Here is a 20786-nt window from a genome sequence, read left to right as displayed (position 1 = left end):
AATTTGTAACTAATTTTTTTATAGTTTTTTTAGTACCATATTTGAATTTTTTTTCAGATGTTCCATATTTGAATATAAGGAGGGGCAGTACCATCATGTATTTGATACCCGATAATTTGAATAGTTAGGTTGGGTATTGAATTCGAATAGTTGCATTAGACATCAACGAGACGTGTTCTGCAGGCCCAGGCAATTTTCAGCTCGGTGACTGAAGTGGACTTCCTTATTTTTCTCTAAAATTTTATAGATATGACACTCGAGATACCAACAAACTTTAATTTTTCAATTTACTTAAGCATTCCTTATAACTTTAAAGTAAAACAAAATATGCAAATAGTCAAGTTAATGTAACTTATTTAACTGAAGTTTCGATTTTGAGAAAAAAATTTAGGGGCTTGAATAAAATTTAAGCACAGGTTTTAAGTACAAGAACATCATAAAAGTTTAAATTTGTCTAGTTGATTGATTACTATGCCTCTATGCGACCATCTATAATTTTTTTCTTTTTAATATGTTAGAATGCCATGTGGTCAAGCATTTATACATATCTAACTATTTATATCTATGCAACTTGTGATTTATATTGCTGGATGGACTTGTAGAGTGGTCAGATCATAAAAAAAATATATGACGTAATTAGAAAAGTTTCAATCACCCCTGAAATTCGTCCAAAATTTCGCCAAATTTTTTTAGAGGCTTAGACATGAAGTATGTTTTTCTAGAAAATAAATCTAAACAAAATATTAGCATGATTTATGACTATGCATCTATTAGGTAGAAGAATATGCAATAGAAAATATGAGTCTAGAGTTATATAGCACATTCATTGGTGTAATGCGAAATTTCAGATTTTTCTTTCAGCCACCTCCAAAATTACCAAAATTTGTGAAACTTCGGTGAAATTGTGAACCTTGATATAGTTGTTGCTTTTACTCAGTGTGTGAAAAAATATTTCAAATAGGCATTGCTCGTCCCATATTTGATACGTAATTATTTATTTATTTACATTTGTAATGTAGACCATATGTGGCCATATCTGTATCTGATATTATCTATATATCTGATTATGACAGAAAATGTGAAATCAAGTATGGTTCAGCGATGCTCCATGGCATACGATTTGATTGCACCTCTACTTAACATTTTAAATCTGGAGAAAGGGCAACTCAACTACAATTTGGATGCCATGTTTCTTCACCTCTGAAATGGCACAATTGCCACCAACTCAGTCATGGATGATAACTAGCACTGTATAAGAATGTAACTATCGAGTTCCATTTTTTTAGATAATGGAACAAATGTTCCAGCTCTACCATAACTATCGAGTTCCATGAAGGAGGCATGTTTTTTCTTTTCAAGTAAAATGAAAACATGATAAACATTTCTTTTATGTTTTTTTTTTGCTCCTTTGATGGATCAATGGAGAACGAAGAACAAGAACTGAGACGAAAGTGTGAATTCCAAAAGAAAACGAATGCACATATTCTAAAACTAAGAAATGGTACATTAATTAATTGAATATACATGTGCACCATTGCAGAGAGCGCAGAAATTCGTGCTGCTCTCCGGCTGGCCGGTCGGCCGCATGTCCCGTTCCGGTGCTGTGCTATGGTAACGGTAAGTCTGTAAGGCTAGCTGATACCCTGCTCCAAGTCGACTCCTTCGCTGGCGCCGGCACCGGCACAGGAGCAGGAAGGAGTCGCTCCGGCCCCTTGCCTTCCGAAGCTCCACAGCCTCCTGAACGATCTCAGCCTCGCCGAGCCCGGTGACTTGGCAGCGTCGCACGGGGTCAGCGTCGGCGTCGGCACGGCCAGCTCCGGGATCTCGATCACCAAGGTGGATGGGTTCGTGGGGACGTCGGTGGTCATAGTCACCGCGGTGACCGCGCCATGGTCAGACACCCCGAGAAGCACGCTGGCGGGGAGGTTGACGGTGGCGTAGTTCGCGGGCTCCGGCGCGACCGGTGGGAGAGCCAAGGAAGGCGCCAGATGAGGAGATACGTCGTCGGGCTTGGAGACGGTGAGGCGGCAGAGCGGGCAGGTGGTGTGGGAGGCGAGCCACATGTCGACGCACTCTGCGTGGAAGCCGTGGCCGCAGCGGGGCAAGAACCGGGCCTCCTCGCCGTCCTGGAGCTCGGCGAGGCACACGGCGCACTCCACCGCGTACCGCTGCCCCTTGTCCGAACCGTGGTACACCGTGACAGGCAGCGAGCGCAGCAGCTCCGGGTCGACGCCCCTGCTGGCCCGTGTCCCACCGCTGCTACCACCGGCGGCCGGCAGCGGACCACGGCGCCGCCGCCCGCTCCCTGCGTCCCTGTCCCTGCTGGCGTTGAAGCAGTACTGGAGGGAGGCGAGGACGAAGGCGAAGATGACGAAGAGCAGGAGGATGCCTGCGACGGTGAGGATGCTGCCGAGCGTCATGGCGGCGGCCGCACCCGCCGTGGGCGCCACGGGTGTGTCGGCGTCGGCGCCGCTCGGCCACGACGCGTGCGCTGCGCCGGCGCCTTCGTCGGAACCTTGCGCCATGCTGTTTAATTTCTCGATGCCTGGATGCAACCCGGTTGGCAAGCTTGCCGGTGTGCCGTGTGTGTATGTAGCGAGTGAGCACTCGAAAGTCGAAAGTGGGGAGCTCGAGCATATATATACGACTCCAGTTCGTTCATCCATACAAGGATGGTTGACGCGGCGACGGACCGGCGGGACGGAAGGCGCCGAGAAGTTGTCGCGCGCTTGCGCTTGCACTGGCTGACCGGCGGCTGCGGCTGCTGGCAAGGCTTGGGGGCCAAGGCTATTGTAGGACTAGGACACCTGGCCAGGTGAGAGCGGCAGGGCGGCCGGTCAATGGCAGCGATCGCGGACGCGAGCGGTTTGCCCGTGCCTCCGCGAGTCCGCGCGGAGTTTGGTTTGGCCTGGATGTCAGCATCTCGGTGCACTTTCTTTCGTTTTTCCCTTGGAAACGTAGTACTGCACCGTGACCACGAGGCAGGCACTTTCTTTGCCACGTGAATGACGTAGTGTTCGTGATGCTCAAGCAGTCAAGTGGCCGGAGTTTATATAAGCTTCAAGGTTCCAATGTACTAGTAGTTTTAAATAGCATAGCAAATAACTAACATTAATATAATAAAATATATGTTATATACACATGCTGCCCTTATCTTCTATGTTTGCTAGCCTTGTGACCAGGTTCTTTGTAAACGGAGTAAAGATTCCTGCCACGGGTTTTGTTGAAGTCTCCCCCTCCATACATGTCTTCGCCGTACCCACTCATAGCGTCCATGTCCCCCTTGAGTCGCTTCTTCTTCCTCCTACCCTTGCCTACCTTCATTAGATCCGGATGCGGCACGTAGTTATAACCATGATAAGGTGGCCACTGTGTCGGGTCAAGGTATGGCTCGAAGCTCCTCTCCCAAATACTAACGGTGTTCGAACGGAGATACAAAGGTGACATATATGGCAGATCCTCATAGTTATACCCGCGAACCCTGCAGGCCGTGATCATATGAGAGCAAGGGGCATGCATGATCTGAGGGACGTTGCAACTGCACTCTACTTTTTCAAGATCATCTCGATAGTTTCGTCCACCATAACGTTCGCCACCCAAGCTTGTGCCACCCTTGCCCCGTACACTAAAGATATGGCGGCGGGGTCCATACGGCTCGGAGGTGTGCTGCTTGGCCAATTCCTCGACCTCCTTCAAATATTCTGCTCTGGCCTTTCCAAAACGCCCCCACTCAGCTATATTCCTCTGCGCAAATTCCCACCTCTTGACAAAATATTCGTTGCACTTACGAAAGGAAAACTCAACAATTCCAGACATAGGGAACGATCGAACTCCGGTGAATACACAGTTGAAAGACTCCGAGCAGTTAGTGGTCATGATGCCATACCTGAAATCCCCCTCGTCATATGCTAACGCCCACTTATCCTTCTATTCCATCTGCACCTCTAACCAGGCCTTTCCCGCTTCATTTAGCATCTTGTCTAGTTCTCTCTTTGTCTCCTTGAACTGGTGCTCTGTACGTACACAACATAGAGCCTTTACCTTGTCACATACCTCCTTCTTCCTCTGACGCCGCCAGAAATTAGCGGCAAAGTGTCTCATGCACCATCTGTGCACTAGAGGCGAGAACCCATCTATATGCTCAGATGCAGCATGAACAAGCCCTAGGTGACGGTCCGAGATCAAACATATAGTGCGAGATAGGCCAAGTACTTGTACTTGTACACGTAGAAGCCGCATGAACCATGATCATGATTCATTGTTCTCTCCCTCTGCCAAAGCAAAAGCCATGGGTACTATATGGTCCTCAGGATCAACAGCAGCAACCATCATCAAGGTGCCCCTGTACTTTCTTGTCAGGAAAGTGCCATCAACAAGTACGACTGGCCGACAAAACTGGAATGCATATTCTGTTTGCGCGAATGACCAGAACACACGATAGAGGACATGCCTCAACGGGTCCCGAAAATACATCCCTCCGGTGTCCACAAACCATTTCAAGCCAGGGTTGTAGTAATGCATTACACATAAGATGCGGGACACCCTATTGTACGTTTCCTCCCAACTATCCCAACGAATCGTCAGGGCAATTTGCTTAGCACGCCAAGCCTTTCCGTACTTCACATCATACTTAACGAATCCAGATATGGACTGTTGTAACGAAGACACCAAAATATCGTTATTGTCATCAACGAGCCCCAATATACGACGGACAAGGCAACGTGCAGTGAGCTGCTGATAATTTTCCTTCCCTCTATTTGTTAGGCAAGTGTGTGGTTCGACCACTTTACTTATCCTCCACTTGCCATCACTCTGTCTCTTTCGTGCATTTAACCTCCACATACAACCGTTTTTGCATATCACGTGGTACCTCAACTCCTAGTCTGAATGAGTGACATTGTACGGCCTATGGTGATACACATCATAGTCCTGAAGGAAGAGCTTCATCTCTGATATTGTATTGAATATCATCCCCTTACTAAGGATTTCTTTCTCATAGTCATACAATGATTTCCTACACATCTGGAGACCGGTGTCACAAACTGCCATATCTGTCTTGCTGACATCCCTATAGTCCGGAATGCCCCTGAAAGGTACGTTCATCGACCTTAGTTGCTCAAGCTCAGTCGCTGTGTAAGGTGGTGGTGGAACATACTGCTGCGCTTCGCTAATTCTATCCCATGAATCATAGGGGGTATCATCTACTAGCAAATCTATGACTAGACTACCCTAAGCCTGGATAGCATGCAAAACCTCAGTTGGTACTAGTAATGACATACCATGAACAGGTACTGGCATGGCATCAACCGGTGTGGGCATAGCATGTCTACCTTCTTGGTCATCATCTGAATCTCTGAATCACTGCTAACTACATCACCGATCCTGTCCTCCTCCTCCTGCTCCTCTTCTTTCAATTTGAACTCGTTCATATCGAAGTCATTGCTTATACAACCTACTTGACTTGAATGAAACTGCTCCTACGTCAACTGACCGTCCAAATCCATGTTACCCTGAGTTGCTTCCCCTTCGACCCCCAATTCTTGCTCATTGCCTCCAACACCGTCAATCGACGGCCCGTCCAGGACACCCTGCATCCTGTACCCATTCTCCACCACCACCTCAGCCATGTGCACATTGAAACCTTGGAGCACCCTATTGTAATAGGACCAGTGAGCAGGGTCGCACAAGGGCATCAGGACATAGTGTGCCCTAGTCTTCCCAGTATCAAACATCCCCTTTAATGTGAAATCACCGTCAAACTTTGCATTCAAACGGACACAAAAGTCGTTGAAGCTAGGAGGTTCATCAAACCATTCCAATTCTTCTTCCATATCCTCAAACATACCATCTTCTCTCCTAACACTTCATCCGTAGAAAACTCTAACACAACAATCCATCTACAAAAGTGTTTCAGAAACTTCATCAGGTCATCGAAATCATCGTGCGTACTAACTAACTGACTGCACCTAAACTAACTAACTGTACTAACAATCTAATATTAATACCTATACCAACAATTCTAACTAACTATACTAACTAACTACACTAAACACACTAATATTAATACCTATACTTACTGTACTAAGTAACTTTACTAACTATACATATCTAGCTAACTGCAAAATTATACATAACTTATATTTACTAACTTCACTAAATATCTTTGCTAACTAATTATATAAATCTCTATCCAGTTAAACTAAATTTGAATCCTAACCCTAGCAAAAAAATTGACAGAGATGCAGAGGAGCATTACCTCGACAAAGATTATGGGTCACCACAATCCACCAATGGAAAGGATATGGCCGCCGGGGGCAATGGCCGGCCGGCAGCGGCCTACTTCTGGAGGGCGGCGGCAATGGTCGGCCGGCCGACGACAATCCCCCTTCTGGAGGACGACGATGGGCAGCGCTACAATGTCCTTCACGGCTCGAGAAAGTGCGGAGAGATGGAGGGGAGGCAACGAGGACGGGCGGCGCAGGAAAGTGGGGAGATGGAGGGGCGACGGCGGCAGTAAGGGAGGCATCGAGATAGGGGGAGATGGAGATGGAGTCAGGGAGGACTGACACACGGTGGGGGATGCGGTGGCCGGGGTCACGGTGGGCAGGAGTGCCGGGCGGGAGTCATGCCGGCGGCGGGCTTCTTCGGGCGGTGTGGCGAGCGTGCGTGGCGCGGCGGTGGGCGCAGGGCGGCTCAGGGTGTGGCTCCTCTCTCCAACCGGTTCAAACGGGCCGAGTGAGACAGAGGGAGAGAAAGGGAAGCAAGGCCGGGTACAAGGGGCTACCGTGCCGTGATGCGTGGCGCGGTAGCCCTGCCGCGTCGTGACGGGTGGCGCGTCAGACCTGCCACGTCAGCGGTCGCCACAGCCGTTGATTTCCCCCTGCCGCGCCTCCATGCTTGGCGCGGCAGCGTGAATTAGCCACGCCGTGCAAACAGGCACGTCCAAAAGTGTTAGTTTTAAAAAAATAAACGGTGTCAGTTTTAAAAATAGTTAAAAAAATGTGTTAAAAATAAAAAAATCGCACTGGCCACCGGTGATGGCGCCGCCGGCCGTCATGGCGCCACCCGTGGCGGCTGCCGCTGGCGCTGCCTTGGGAGGGCCGGCGCTCGGCCATGACGGCGACGACACGTCGGTGGGGCCTTGGTGCTGGTGCATCGCCATGCTCGGTCAGACGACCCTTTCAGTGGCGCGGTGAAGCGCAAGTGTAGTGTAGGTCGGGCACTCAAAGTCAGAGGGCTCGCACAGATATATGGGGGAGGCCCAATGTGGGATGCACGAAGTGTCCGAGCAGCGAGCATTGCCGTGATGACGGGGACAAACAGACAGCGGCGTTGATGCGACGAGGAGCATGGGCTTCGTTAGCATGAAGCAGGCAAGACAAAGAGAGAGAAGGCACCAAGAAGGAGGCTTTTGCTGGTGTTTTGATCGCCCGGCCAGGTATGGCCGGCCGGCCGGTTAGTGGCGGCGGTGAGACCGAAAGAGCGCTGTGGAGATCGGCTGTCAATGTCAACCGCTGGCGTCTATCAACTGCAGAGCGCTGCCTGGTTTTATTTGGGCTATGGATTTGATATAAATCCTGGCCCGTGAAGCAGTGGCGAATCTAGGATTTTGTTTAAGGGTATGCCGTCCAAAAATTTTCATATACAATTCGGTAAATCTATTTCAGTAATTCGGTAATAATTGTAAAATTGGCAACATGATTCGGTGTATATGCACTAAATAACACAATAAGGCTTAAATTCATGGATTAAGTTCAAACCATCCATTAAGTATAGTATAAATAGTTCAAATGCCATACCGATAATTGAAATAAGGCATAAAAGACAGCCGGAGACTTACAATGCTATTCTTGTGACTATTTTATTCGATGCTTTCGAAGGGACATAAATATCTTGATTATATCATCTTCATCAACTTCAAAGAAAATATCCCGCTCAATGAAAGTGACTAGACAATCATCCAAAAGACTATCTCTCATCTTATTTCTTAACTTTGTTTTCACAAAAACTATTGCAGAAAATCCCCTTTCAACACTTGTTGTTGCCACAGGTAGAAGCAATACCAATTTGAGAAGCTCATAAACCATATCATACACTTTGTACCTCGTTGTTTCAACAAACTTAACTGAGAGATCAACAATATTGTCTAGACCTTTGAAGCTATCATCCTGTCTCATATCATCAATATAATTATGTAGCTGCAATTCAAGTTTGAGCAAATTATTATTTGAGAACTCCTTTGGGTAGAACTCCGCTAGTCTACGTAGCTTCTGTGCATCAAAAGAAGCAAATGACTTAGAATGACCGAAGGCCGACATACAAGACAACAACTCCATATTAATCTTGTCAAACCGGTTATCAAGTTCTTGACTTGTTTAATCAATGATATCAATATATACTTCTCTTCTAAAGTGGTCATCATTGATTTGCTTTTGGGCACGAGCTTTCCTTGCTGATTTTTCATAAGGAACATAATCACCATCCATAGCAGGAACTTCAACACCATGTTTATCGTAAAATGAAGTGACCTTCTCAAGAAAATTATTCCAACCATCAGACCTCAATTATTGCATTCTTTTCTTTGCCACATTAAAAAGTGATATTGCATTAAGAATATCTTAGTCCCTTCTTTGCAAATACTTAGATAACTCATTTGTATATCCAAGAATAATATAAATTAAGTGTGCAAAGAAAATAAATTCAAAGTTCTCAAATGCTCCTGTCACAAAATGTATTTTGGTCCAATCATCCTTATATGCAGGATCATCCCCAAGATCAACCAGTACATCATGGATTGCTTCATACATAGTAATGATGTTGCATACAGTTTTGTAATGAGATCCCCATTGAGTATCTTCAGGCCTAGGCAAACCCATCTCTTAATGTAATTCAGTTCCAGATTAAATAAATTGCACTTGCTCGATTGAACTCTCACATGCGATTATGGATCACTCACATAATACGAGTACTAAACAAAAGATCAATCTAGATCGACTCTGATGTTGGGACAAATCCTCGACCTCGCTGCATGATGGATGATTTTATGATTTTAGCGCTAAGCAATTAGCAATTAAAGTACATATGAATTTTTTACAAAAAGCCAAAGAACAAGGATTGAATCTCACCTGAACGGCTGAACAATTCCGATCACAAATGTCGGTGCGGTCGTAGGGCAGGGTGAAGGACGAATTGCCGAACGACGAACGGGACGAGGTCATGAGGACGACTGGACAATGACGGGCCGCGGGCGACAGCCAACGGCGACGGACGACGTGAGTGATTAAGATGATTAGACGAACCGTCGAGCCTAGAAGACTTGAAGTATACGGCGGCGCTGCCTCGATCCGTATTGGGCTATTGGCGTCTTTGTCGTCGCTGGCCACATGTGCCGCGTGCCTGCGTGGGCCTGACGCTCGCTCGCGTCCTGCCTCTCGCTCGCGCTCGGCGCTCGCACGCTCGGCCTCGGCTCTCAGGTACACATCAGATGAGTGTTTTTTTCTTTTTTTTAATATAAATATGTATATATACGTGCTTACTTGCTGGAATCGCAGACCTCCACCACTGCCGTGAAGGGTTGATAACTCGACTCTGTCCAACCAGCAGATGTACAGTCCAACGACCAAACCCGAAGGCGCCGTGGCAACATTCCCCCCCCCCCCCCCCCCCCCCCCCCCCCCCCCCCTCCGAATTAACGTATATATTTTGACAAAACATGAAAGAATAAGATTGTGGATAACTTCCCTCCATGTAAAAATCTAAATTCGCAAAATATGGCATGCCAAATGGTCATTTTCGTTTTGAGATGACTAAAGGAAACAACTTTCATTTGACCGGTTGAAAACCAATGACGAGTTGAACTGCCTTGTTCCTAGTAGTATATAAACTGAACTAATTGATCGAACGAAGGCCCAACTGGCCAACCGATTTATCATTTGTCGTCGCTTGGTTCGGCCTGTTAAACTTGACACTGCAAACGACATGGACAAAAAAAAAGCTAACACGAGGATCATGAGATGCGCCATGCGTGCAATGCATCCGCCCGCCCGGGTCACGTTGCAATCTGGCTGCTTGTTGACTTGACGGACCAAGGAAGATCAGCATACATCAGCAAAGACGTGGTAAGAGAGAATTTGACACTCGCGTCGCTCACATCAACGCGTTGTGTTGCCGGTCACAAAATCTCTCTTGGCGAAGTCAATAAATAATTAAATATGATGGTAGCGCCAAAGTTGGGTACTTGTAGGTAAGTACAGGTTTAAGCCATTGATTTGGCATGAGTGTTCATTGTTTTATTTATTTCGAGATTTAATGATGTTATTTTTTACTGATAAGCGATATGTTGTTGACAACGAGCTGTATGCGATGGTTTCGTCAATCACAAGATGCGAGCTCTAGAAAAATAAATAATTTGTGTTTACACCAAAATTTGGTAAGTGAAACCATTTAGGCCCCTAGTTGGGTTTCGGTGATTAATGACAATACGTGATTACTGTGACTAACGTGTATTTTGCAGAAACAATTAAGTTAGGTCACGGTAATGGAGATCGATTGGGCAATCAAGGTTGTCATGCCCCTACGATGGAAATTGTTTCGGTTTTCAAAGGATGGACGACAAGGTTAAGGATAGACTAGTTCCAAGTGTTGATTGGAATTGGAGAGACACTTAGAATAGTTTAGGACTCTGTTTTTCTTTTGGTCGTACTATTAAGGGGGTATGAACGGGTAGCTTGACCTAGGTGAGTCTAATGAGTTAGGTGTGGTGCACACTTGTTAAAACTAGCACTAGGTAGCTCCATAACAGCCCTTTGATCCAATAGGGTAAACTTCATTCACATATGATCGAGAGTTGAAAGTGAATGGAGGGTCAAATACTGACCGGACGCTGGCTCCGGTGTGACCGGACGCTGGCTCAGGGTTCGGTCAGTTCATTTGACCGAGGTGAAAGCGTCTGGAAGTGACCGGACGCTGCGAGGTCAAGTCACGGGACGCTGAGGGCCAGCGTCCGGTCGACTCCAGTAAGGTGCTGATCAGGTTCCGGCTACTGACCGGACACTGCTCAGCAAGTGACCGGACTCTGGGGGTCCAGCGTCCGGTCGACATCAGTAAGGTTCCAGTGAGGGAAAAGCGTGACCAGACGCGTCCGGTCAACACTTAACCACTCGAGTTCGGGGTGTACTAACCGGAGCGTCCGGTCAACATGACCGGAGCGTCCGGTCACCCCACAGAGGCACATAACGGTTCGTTTTTCAGCCGGTGTTATAAATACAACCTCCGCTCGTGTGTGGGGGTACTTTTGCTCATTCCAACAGCTGAGAAACACCTTAGAGAGTGCCAAGAAGAGCAAGGTTCTAGTGAGGTGATTGAGATTTGAGAATTCCAAAGAGAGCCCTCATTAGTGAAGATCAAGAGTAGCAAAGTGTGCATCCACCGTTCTCATTAGGCTTGTCGTGGTCAAGTGAGAGTTCGTGCTTGTTACTCTTGGTGATCGCCATCACCTAGACGGCTTGGTGGTGATTGGGAGTTTGGTGATCATCCGAAGAGTTTGTGGGTGACCTAACTCAAGTTGTGAGCGGTTGTGGGTGATTCACCGCGACGGAGTGTCGAAGAATCAACCCGTAGAGAGCACTTGATCCTTGCGCGGATCAAGGGGGAGCTACATCCTTGCGCGGGTGCTCCAACAAGGACTAGTGGGGAGTGGCGACTCTCCGATACCTCGGCAAAACATCGCCGCGTTCCTTCTCCTCTCTTTACTTTAAGCATTTACTTTGAGCAATTCATTACTTGTCATTTACATTCCTAGAATTGCCATGCTAGAGTAGGATTGGAACTTAGGGTGCTAAACTTTCGTCAATCTCAATATGCGAGCTCTACAAAAATAAATAATTTGGAACTAAATTTTTTTTATAGTTTTTTAGTACCATATTTGAATATTTTTTTTTCCAGATGTTCCATATTTGAATATAAGGAGGGGCAGTACCATCATGTATTTGATACCCGATAATTTGAATAGTTAGGTTGGGTATTGAATTCGAATAGTTGCATTAGACATCAACGAGACGTGTTCTGCAGGCCCAGGCAATTTTCAGCTCGGTGACTGAAGTGGACTTTCTTATTTTTCTCTAAAATTTTATAGATATGACACTCGAGATACCAACAAACTTTAATTTTTCAATTTACTTAAGCATTCCTTATAACTTTAAAATAAAACAAAATATGCAAATAGTCAAGTTAATGTAACTTATTTAACTGAAGTTTCAATTTTGAGAAAAAAATTTAGGGGCTTGAATAAAATTTAAGCACAGGTTTTAAGTACAAGAACATCATAAAAGTTTAAATTTGACTAGTTGATTGATTACTATGCCTCTATGCGACCATCTATAATTTTTTTCTTTTTAATATGTTAGAATGCCATGTGGTCAAGCATTTATACATATCTAACTATTTATATGTATGCAACTTGTGATTTATATTGCTGGATGGACTTGTAGAGTGGTCAGATCAGAAAAAAATGACGTAATTAGAAAAGTTTCGATTACCCCCGAAATTCGGCCGAAATTTCGCCGAACTTTTTTAGAGGCTTAGACATGAAGTATGTTTTTCTAGAAAATAAATCTAAACAAAATATTAGCATGATTTATGACTATGCATCTATTAGGTAGAAGAATATGCAATATATAAACAATAGAAAATATGAGTCTAGAGTTATATAGCACATGCATGGGTGTAATGCGAAATTTCAGATTTTTCTTTCAGCCACCTCCGAAATTATCGAAATTTGTGAAACTTCGGTGAAATTGTGAACCTTGATATAGTTGTTGCTTTTACTCAGTGTGTGAAAAAATATTTCAAATAGGCATTGCTCGTCCCATATTTGATACGTAATTATTTATTTATTTACATTTGTAATGTAGACCATATGTGGCCATATCTGTATCAGATATTATCTATATATCTGATTATGACAGAAAATGTGAAATCAAGTATGGTTCAGCGATGCTCAATGGCATACGATTTGATTGCACCTCTACTTAACATTTTAAATCTGGAGAAAGGGCAACTCAACTACAATTTGGATGCCATGTTTCTTCACCTCTGAAATGGCACAATTGCTACCAACTCAGTCATGGATGATAACTAGCACTGTATAAGAATGTAACTATCGAGTTCCATTTTGTTAGATAATGGAACAAATGTTCCAGCCTCTATCATAACTATCGAGTTCCATGAAGGAGGCATGTTTTTTCTTTTCAAGTAAAATGAAAACATGATAAACATTTCTTTTATGGTTTTTTTGCTCCTTTGATGGATCAATGGAGAACGATGAACAAGAACTGAGACGAAAGTGTGAATTCCAAAAGAAAACGAATGTACATATTCTAAAACTAAGAAATGGTACATTAATTGAATATACATGTGCACCATTGCAGAGAGCGCAGAAATTCGTGCTGCTCTCCGGCTGGCCGGTCGGCCGCATGTCCCGTTCCGGTGCTGTGCTATGGTAACGGTAAGTCGGTAAGGCTAGCTGATACCCTGCTCCAAGTCGACTCCTTCGCTGGCGCCGGCACCGGCACAGGAGCAGGAAGGAGTCGCTCCGGCCCCTTGCCTTCCGAAGCTCCACAGCCTCCTGAACGATCTCAGCCTCGCCGAGCCCGGTGACTTGGCAGCGTCGCACGGGGTCAGCGTCGGCGTCGGCACGGCCAGCTCCGGGATCTCGATCACCAAGGTGGATGGATTCGTGGGGACGTCGGTGGTCATAGTCACCGCGGTGACCGCGCCATAGTCAGACACCACGAGAAGCACGCTGGCGGGGAGGTTGACGGTGGCGTAGTTCGCGGGCTCCGGCGCGACCGGTGGGAGAGCCAAGGAAGGCGCCAGATGAGGAGATACGTCGTCGGGCTTGGAGACGGTGAGGCGGCAGAGCGGGCAGGTGGTGTGGGAGGCGAGCCACATGTCGACGCACTCTGCGTGGAAGCCGTGGCCGCAGCGGGGCAAGAACCGGGCCTCCTCGCCGTCCTGGAGCTCGGCGAGGCACACGGCGCACTCCACCGCGTACCGCTGCCCCTTGTCCGAACCGTGGTACACCGTGACAGGCAGCGAGCGCAGCAGCTCCGGGTCGACGCCCCTGCTGGCCCGTGTCCCACCGCTGCTACCACCGGCGGCCGGCCGCGGACCACGGCGCCGCCGCCCGCTCCCTGCGTCCCTGTCCCTGCCCCTGCTGGCGTTGAAGCAGTACTGGAGGGAGGCGAGGACGAAAGCGATGATGGCGAAGAGCAGGAGGATGCCTGCGACGATGAGGATGCTGAGCGTCATGGCGGCGGCCGCACCCGCCGTGGGCGCCACGGGTGTGTCGGCGTCGGCGCCGCTCGGCCACGACGCGTGCGCTGCGCCGGCGCCTTCGTCGGAACCTTGCGCCATGCTGTTTAATTTCTCGATGCCTGGATGCAACCCGGTTGGCAAGCTTGCCGGTGTGCCGTGTGTGTATGTAGCGAGTGAGCACTCGAAAGTCGAAAGTGGGGAGCTCGAGCATATATATACAAGGATGGTTGACGCGGCGACGAACCGGCGGGACGGAAGGCGCCGAGAAGTTGTCGCGCGCTTGCGCTTGCACCGGCTGACCGGCGGCTGCGGCTGCTGGCAAGGCTTGGGGGCCAAGGCCTAGGACACCTGGCCAGGTGTGACCGGCAGGGCGGCCGGTCAATGGCAGCGATCGCGGACGCGAGCGGTTTGCCCGTGCCTCCGCGAGTCCGCGCGGGGTTTGGTTTGGCCTGGATGTCAGCATCTCGGTGCACTTTCTTTCGTTTTTCCCATGGAAACGTAGTACTGCACCGTGACCACGAGGCAGACACTTTCTTTGCCACGTGAATGACGTAGTGTTCGTGATGCTCAAGCAGTCAAGTGGCCGGAGTTTTTATATAGTTGTCACTTCCAGTTCCATTTTGACACGATGTCAGGAACTCAGGATGCATGTATTGAAGCTGCAATGACCAACTTGAATTCCTCACGTGACGTGTCTATATAAACAACTTGTATAGCACGCACCTAATGATGTGAAGTGAGCTTCATTCTCCGATCATGGTAATAATTAAATACGTACCGGTGGAATCGAATTTCAATTCGTTCCCAGTTTTGAATCATTGCTGCTCCGTCATTGATCGATACAGCAACAGTGGGGGACAAAATAAAGAAACCAATGCTACACCAGGGTCATGAGATGCGGCTAACCAAACGTAGTTGGATCTTGGTCGCGTGGAGGTGTGGAGCACTCCACTTGGTTTGTGTCTCGTCCGAGCTTGACTTTCAAAAGTTTCCAACTCGGCCGGCTGCTAGCCTGCTACTGATTATTAATCAGTTGGGCTTGCTATTCCGCCCTCCATCAAAGGAACTGGCCACTATGCCCGCGCTTCGCTGCGGGTGATCTGCTTGATATATCAAACCTTGGGATCATGTATACGTGTTACTCGAAAGTATCTCAAAGGAAGCTATAGCTAATTAATTTTTTCCACTACCATGTTGTGGAAGATGATCTTCTTGGTATATATCAAATCTTAGGGATCATATGTATGTTGTACTAAAAAATATCTCAATAGAAGCTAATATGTATTTTCCAGTATGGTGTTATGCAAGGGGCGATAGAGTTTGGCATCCATTACACAATACCTATTCTAGGTCACTAAATAAAATCGCTGGCATATTGGTGTAGAGAAATGACATATTGGCGTAGAGAAATATTTGCTCAAGTGGAATTCAAACAACCAACATCACTAAACTCAAAGCACAACACCATGTGGGATTACATTATAGGTGAAAATAATAAACACTACAATGAGGGTTCTTGAGGGGCCCATGTCTCCACTTAGATCATTCTTCGTAGCTTGAGAAATCTTCTGGGAGGATGGAAGGAGGGCAGACGCCATCTCCTAGTGGTGCCTGAGTCAGCGGGAGAATCTCTTCTCCATCGACTGACCCTGTATCAGAAATTCCATGGTAGGCCTCGGTTGGTGGAGGCGCGGGCGGCGTGTCCACAATCTTCCCTTGGATTTCTTCCATGGTTGCAACTGGGATTCCATCTAGTATTAGGCATTCTCTCCCTTCCAGAATGAGGGTCCTTCTCTTGGCCCTAGTGAAAAGGTAGATATTCTTCAATTGCTGAGTGTGGCGGTCTTCGGCCTGTTTGAAGGGTTCAATTGTTGTAGCCTCATGGCTCTCCACTCTAGCTGCCTGCGCCTTAGCCTCCGCAAGCTGCACTTGCAGGTTTCTTATTTGGTTCTCGGCCTCCTCTGCCCTACGAATGCACTTCTTCAAATGGGTGGCATGCCTATCATATTGCTTATCTAGGGAAAGCAGGTAGGTAGACATGAACACCGTAGTTGGGTCACTTTCACGTAATTCAGGGCCTTCAAGGGTCCTCATTCGGGCTACCCACATAGGACTGTCTCTTGTTAAAGGGGGGAAGAATCTCATGGGTGTACGACATATTGGCCTCTCATAAATCTGGCATAGGTACCTCAAAGCTTTGCGAGTGACAGATTGGTAAGTGTCCTCAAACCGAAACCCTATAGTAGAAACCACCCACAACCCTATGTTGGGGAAATCTTTACTTCCTCCAACATAGATGATGACCTCGCACCGCTCTGTGCCATACTCCTCATATTCTCTACCTACATACTCTGGGTGATCCAAAAGACCTATCCTGGACATGGTGGCATATAGGAGCTTGGGAAAACCATCTTTGTTCAAGCAGTAGCTAGTGGTCCACTCTTCATCTGCCATCTGCAAGGAAAAGGAGGGTAAGTCATTTTTGTAATATATAGGAGAGGGTAAGATTTCATAAAGATGGTCATGGTTTTCTCACCTTGCTAAGGACACCGGCGAAGAGGAAGGCCGCCGTAGCCGCTGGATTCCTATAGGAGAGCAGAGAAATGGGGAGAGAGGGATGATACTCGATGGTAAGGAAGTTGAGCTAGGATGTGTTACCTCTTGAGATATGGAAGACCTCTGAGGTACCAAATTTTATAGCTAGAAGGATGGAGTTGTATCCAGCAGCGCAAGAACCGCATTTAATGCGAGCGACTGTGGCGTCGACATGGGTGATGTCGTGTAGTGCCAAGGGCGGTGGTGAGGTGACATTGTGGCAGTAGTTGTTGGGTACTTCAAGGGCATTCTCCATTATTTTCGGGCATGCGGGTGCCTTTGCGTAGTTTCTGTGGATGCATGCCTAAACAATGGTAGGCACACACGACATGAACGATGGTGAGGTAACACTGTGGCAGTAGTTGTTGCCTGGTTAAGGGTCATTCTCCATTATTCACAGGCATGCGCGTGCCTTTGTGCAGGTTGTGTGGGAGCGTGCCAAAAGTAAAACAGTGGTAGGCATAACATGAGCACACAAAGACAACAAAACTAGGCACAATGTTACCTACAATGGAGCATGTCCCTTAAATGTCCAAAGAATGAAATCATCAGAATGGGGTAAAGTAACCTACAATTAGAGATGATAACAAGAGATCTAGCAAGCAAGAGTATGAAAAAATTGGAAAGGAGATGGTCATGACGTCCTCGAACTGATTATAGGCAGAACATGACTTTTGCACAAATACATGAGAGGATGGAAAAGTAAAGAAATATGTGCAGGCACCTGACACTTCAGCTTCTCCTTTGCCGGGTTGCCTCTTCTTTGATTGTCTAGAGGAAGCTCCTTCCATTCGCCACACCTGTGGACCTATGGATTTGTCCACATACATATGATACATATTATATTGTACTCATACATCTTTGCATTACGTTACTACATACATGTGCATAATTAAGTTTTTTCTATGAAGTGTATCCATGGTAGTACATAAGTAGTTATAGGAATGCCTGCTAGTGTACAATGTTTAGTTTGCCAGACCTAGGTTACCAACGCTCATAGCACTTACCCCCATCTCCTCTTCTTGCCCGACTACACCATCGACTCTTCATATACATGGGCTGGTCGACCTAGGGTTTAAAGGGCAAGAAGCACTTTCCCCTCTACCACTCCACCCCATCCCCCCTCACCTCTGCAAGATCAAACTACATCTCGTAGATGTTGTCGATTAAACCGGTGGTAATCATGGGTGCCACTGGCACAGGCAAGACGAAGTTATCAATTGACATATCCAAGGTGATTGGTGGTGAAGTGATAAATGCGGACAAGATGCAAATGTATGCTGGTCTTGACATCGCAACTAACAAGATCTAGCCGAATGATCAAGGTGGTATTCCTCATCACTTAATTGGGGTTATTTCATCAATTGCGGATGATGTATCTGTACCTTCCTTTTGATCTATTGCAACAACTACTGTGGAGTCTATTGCAAGGCGTGGTCGAGTTCCAGTTCTGGTAGGTGGGTCAAACTCACTTATGCATGGATTTCTTGCTGACCACCTTGATCCCTCCCTTGCCAATCCTTTTTTGATAGCAAAGTATAAGCCAAATTTAAGGTTCAAAAGTTGTCTACTTTGGGTCCATACTCATGAGCTGGTTCTTAATGAGTATCTGTGTCGCCGTATTGATGATATGGTTGCTTCTAGCTTAGTTGAGGAACTAAAAGAGTATTTTGATACTACGCTGGCTCATAAGATTGGTAACCACACTGGGCTGGCTAAGGCAATTGGTGTGCGAGAACTAAGCAAATATTTTGGTGGAGGCATGAGTCTTTCTGATTCCATAGATGAGATGAAAGCAAATACAAAAGCCCTTGCAAAATCACAGACTACAAAGATTCACCATATTGCTGGTGTTTGGGGCTGGCCTGTGTGTGTGGTGGACTCTACAGAAGCCATACACTGCCATCTAAGTGGAGGAGACCATAGTACGGAGGACATATCATGGGAACATGATGTGAGTTCTCCTGTAATTGCTATTGTGGATAAGTTTTTACATAGCTAATGCCAACGCTGGCTATCCATGTGAGTTCTTGTAAGTAATTAAATAAATCCAATTGAACTATCTTTTAATATATGCGAGTGGTACCATGTTAGTTATAGTATGGGTTATTATTTCCATGACTCGAAAATGTATTGATATTTGATCTGGAAGCCTTCCACTTACTACTGCTTGTAGCATGGATGTTAATGGCAATGCTTCATATGGTTATTTGCATATTAGTACCATATACTCCCTTATTCGTTGAAAATCGAAGTACCCAGCTCTATAACACCCTTTCTTCTACCTTGTTGTACCCAACTCTAGAACAACCTAAATTTTGCATTTTCAGGAATATGTTAAATTTGATTTAACTGTGCACTTGAACCTACAATAATGACAAACTAAAAAAGCAAAATCAAATACAGGTCATAGGAACATGGTGTACCATTCATGCTGCTACATATTTATTTTTGTAATGTTTGTTTTGGGTTTGAAATTAATCTGTTTGTTTTTTAGTTGCTTGATGGCTTTGAAATATAAGGAAAGAATATTCTTTTATCTCTCCCTCCCTCTGTTCTTTTCTAGGCCAACCCTGCCGCACGTTTTCTCTCCTGATGCTTGGGAAACCGACTTTTTTTTAGATACTACCTAGGAACCGGCTTTCTTTTTTAGATAATGCCTGGGAACCGGCTGAGAAGGCCAACTTTCTCCCTCCTTTTGTTGGCCGAGCATGTAGTAGCAGTCTTGGGCCACCAACTCATCGCACCTTACTTCTGGGCCCTATAACCGAGCCATGGCGCAGCAGCCCAACGGCAAGTTGGCACCGAGTGGCGGAGAAGCCAGCTCCCGACGCCTATCCACTCCTCTCACTCGCTGCCAGCACAGCCCTCGTCCACTGACAGTTGGACCCCAACAGTCAGTCTCCCCACCCATCTCCTACATCGTGCAGTGCCAAGGTTGGCCTCACACTTTTTGCTGCAGTTCATAGATGTTGAACTCTATATATTTAATGTGTATCCTACCTTTTTAATTCTTGTAATATCTACACAAATATATGTAATGTGTCATGTTCGCCAACTCACAACTGCTCCATGTGGATTGGTGGTACCAGTACATAAGGATCTACCCTGGCCACATCTGACTTCTTAGCACAACAGATCTGAAAGCCTCAGCCAAAATGGTGACATTATTCCCAAGGGGTGCTCGGGGACCTATTATAGCTCTTAGCTAAACTTAAGATTCTAGTAGCGAGAGTGCATATGCATGCATGATGCATGCCTCTTCGCACATTTCCAACCACAGTGCAGTCCTGATAAACATAAAAGGGGACAAGAACATGTAAAGACGACATATGCCCTCACATTGCCATTTCTTGCATACAAACAATCCAAAGCAAGATCCCAAACGCAAACACGTAAAGAGGAGATGACTGTCCTCTACATGCATGCTTATTACATAGAATAAGAGCCACATAACCTGACATAATACGAATATATTAGAGGATATAACACTGCATATGCCGCCTGCTAGTGCCTACTTATAACATACAAAATTTTCCCTGTGGGAATTTAGTGAGTAGACTAGAATGTATGCTGGCTAGTGTCTGCGCAATAGAAACAGGAAATTCGACTTGCATGATGAAGCTAACAACAAGGAGTAAGATATAATCTCGGGGCTCCTAGAAGTCTCTTTGGATTTAATTATTCCCAGCACTGGATCTCCTACAAGGGAGCAAGAAATATGTAGTTGTCAGTGAGATTTATTCGGATGAAATAATAATTAAATGATAAGTGATTGTACACATACCTTTCAATTTATTATGGGATTGCCAATTGGGTTGTACTCCTGCAACACATTGAACAACTCCCTACCTAGTTCTTCATGCCGAGTTTCT

General features: G+C 46.2%; 2 protein-coding genes across 2 annotated transcripts; both read right to left on the bottom strand.

Annotated features, from left to right (window-relative positions):
* Positions 1-1434: 1434 nt before the first annotated feature.
* On the bottom strand, positions 1435-2585 carry LOC136473877 (E3 ubiquitin-protein ligase EL5-like). Its single transcript, XM_066471513.1, has one exon. It carries the CDS (start codon positions 2523-2525, stop codon positions 1632-1634), a length of 894 nt encoding a protein of 297 aa, XP_066327610.1. The 5' UTR covers positions 2526-2585; the 3' UTR covers positions 1435-1631.
* Positions 2586-13320: 10735 nt separating this feature from the next.
* Positions 13321-14479, bottom strand: LOC136473876 (E3 ubiquitin-protein ligase EL5-like). Its single transcript, XM_066471512.1, has one exon. The coding sequence runs from the start codon at positions 14413-14415 to the stop codon at positions 13519-13521; it is 897 nt and encodes a 298-aa protein (XP_066327609.1). The 5' UTR covers positions 14416-14479; the 3' UTR covers positions 13321-13518.
* Between the last annotated feature and the right edge of the window lie 6307 nt (positions 14480-20786).

This window comes from Miscanthus floridulus, chromosome 8, assembly GCF_019320115.1.
Source record: "Miscanthus floridulus cultivar M001 chromosome 8, ASM1932011v1, whole genome shotgun sequence".
Classification (NCBI taxonomy): Eukaryota; Viridiplantae; Streptophyta; class Magnoliopsida; order Poales; family Poaceae; genus Miscanthus; species Miscanthus floridulus.
Note: the sequence above shows the minus strand (reverse complement) of the source record. Positions and strands in the feature narration are given on the sequence as shown.

Bases quoted from the DNA above. Each gene is read 5' to 3' on its own strand.
- LOC136473877 (XM_066471513.1), bottom strand. From the start codon at position 2,525: ATGGCGCAAGGTTCCGACGAAGGCGCCGGCGCAGCGCACGCGTCGTGG.
- LOC136473876 (XM_066471512.1), bottom strand. From the start codon at position 14,415: ATGGCGCAAGGTTCCGACGAAGGCGCCGGCGCAGCGCACGCGTCGTGG.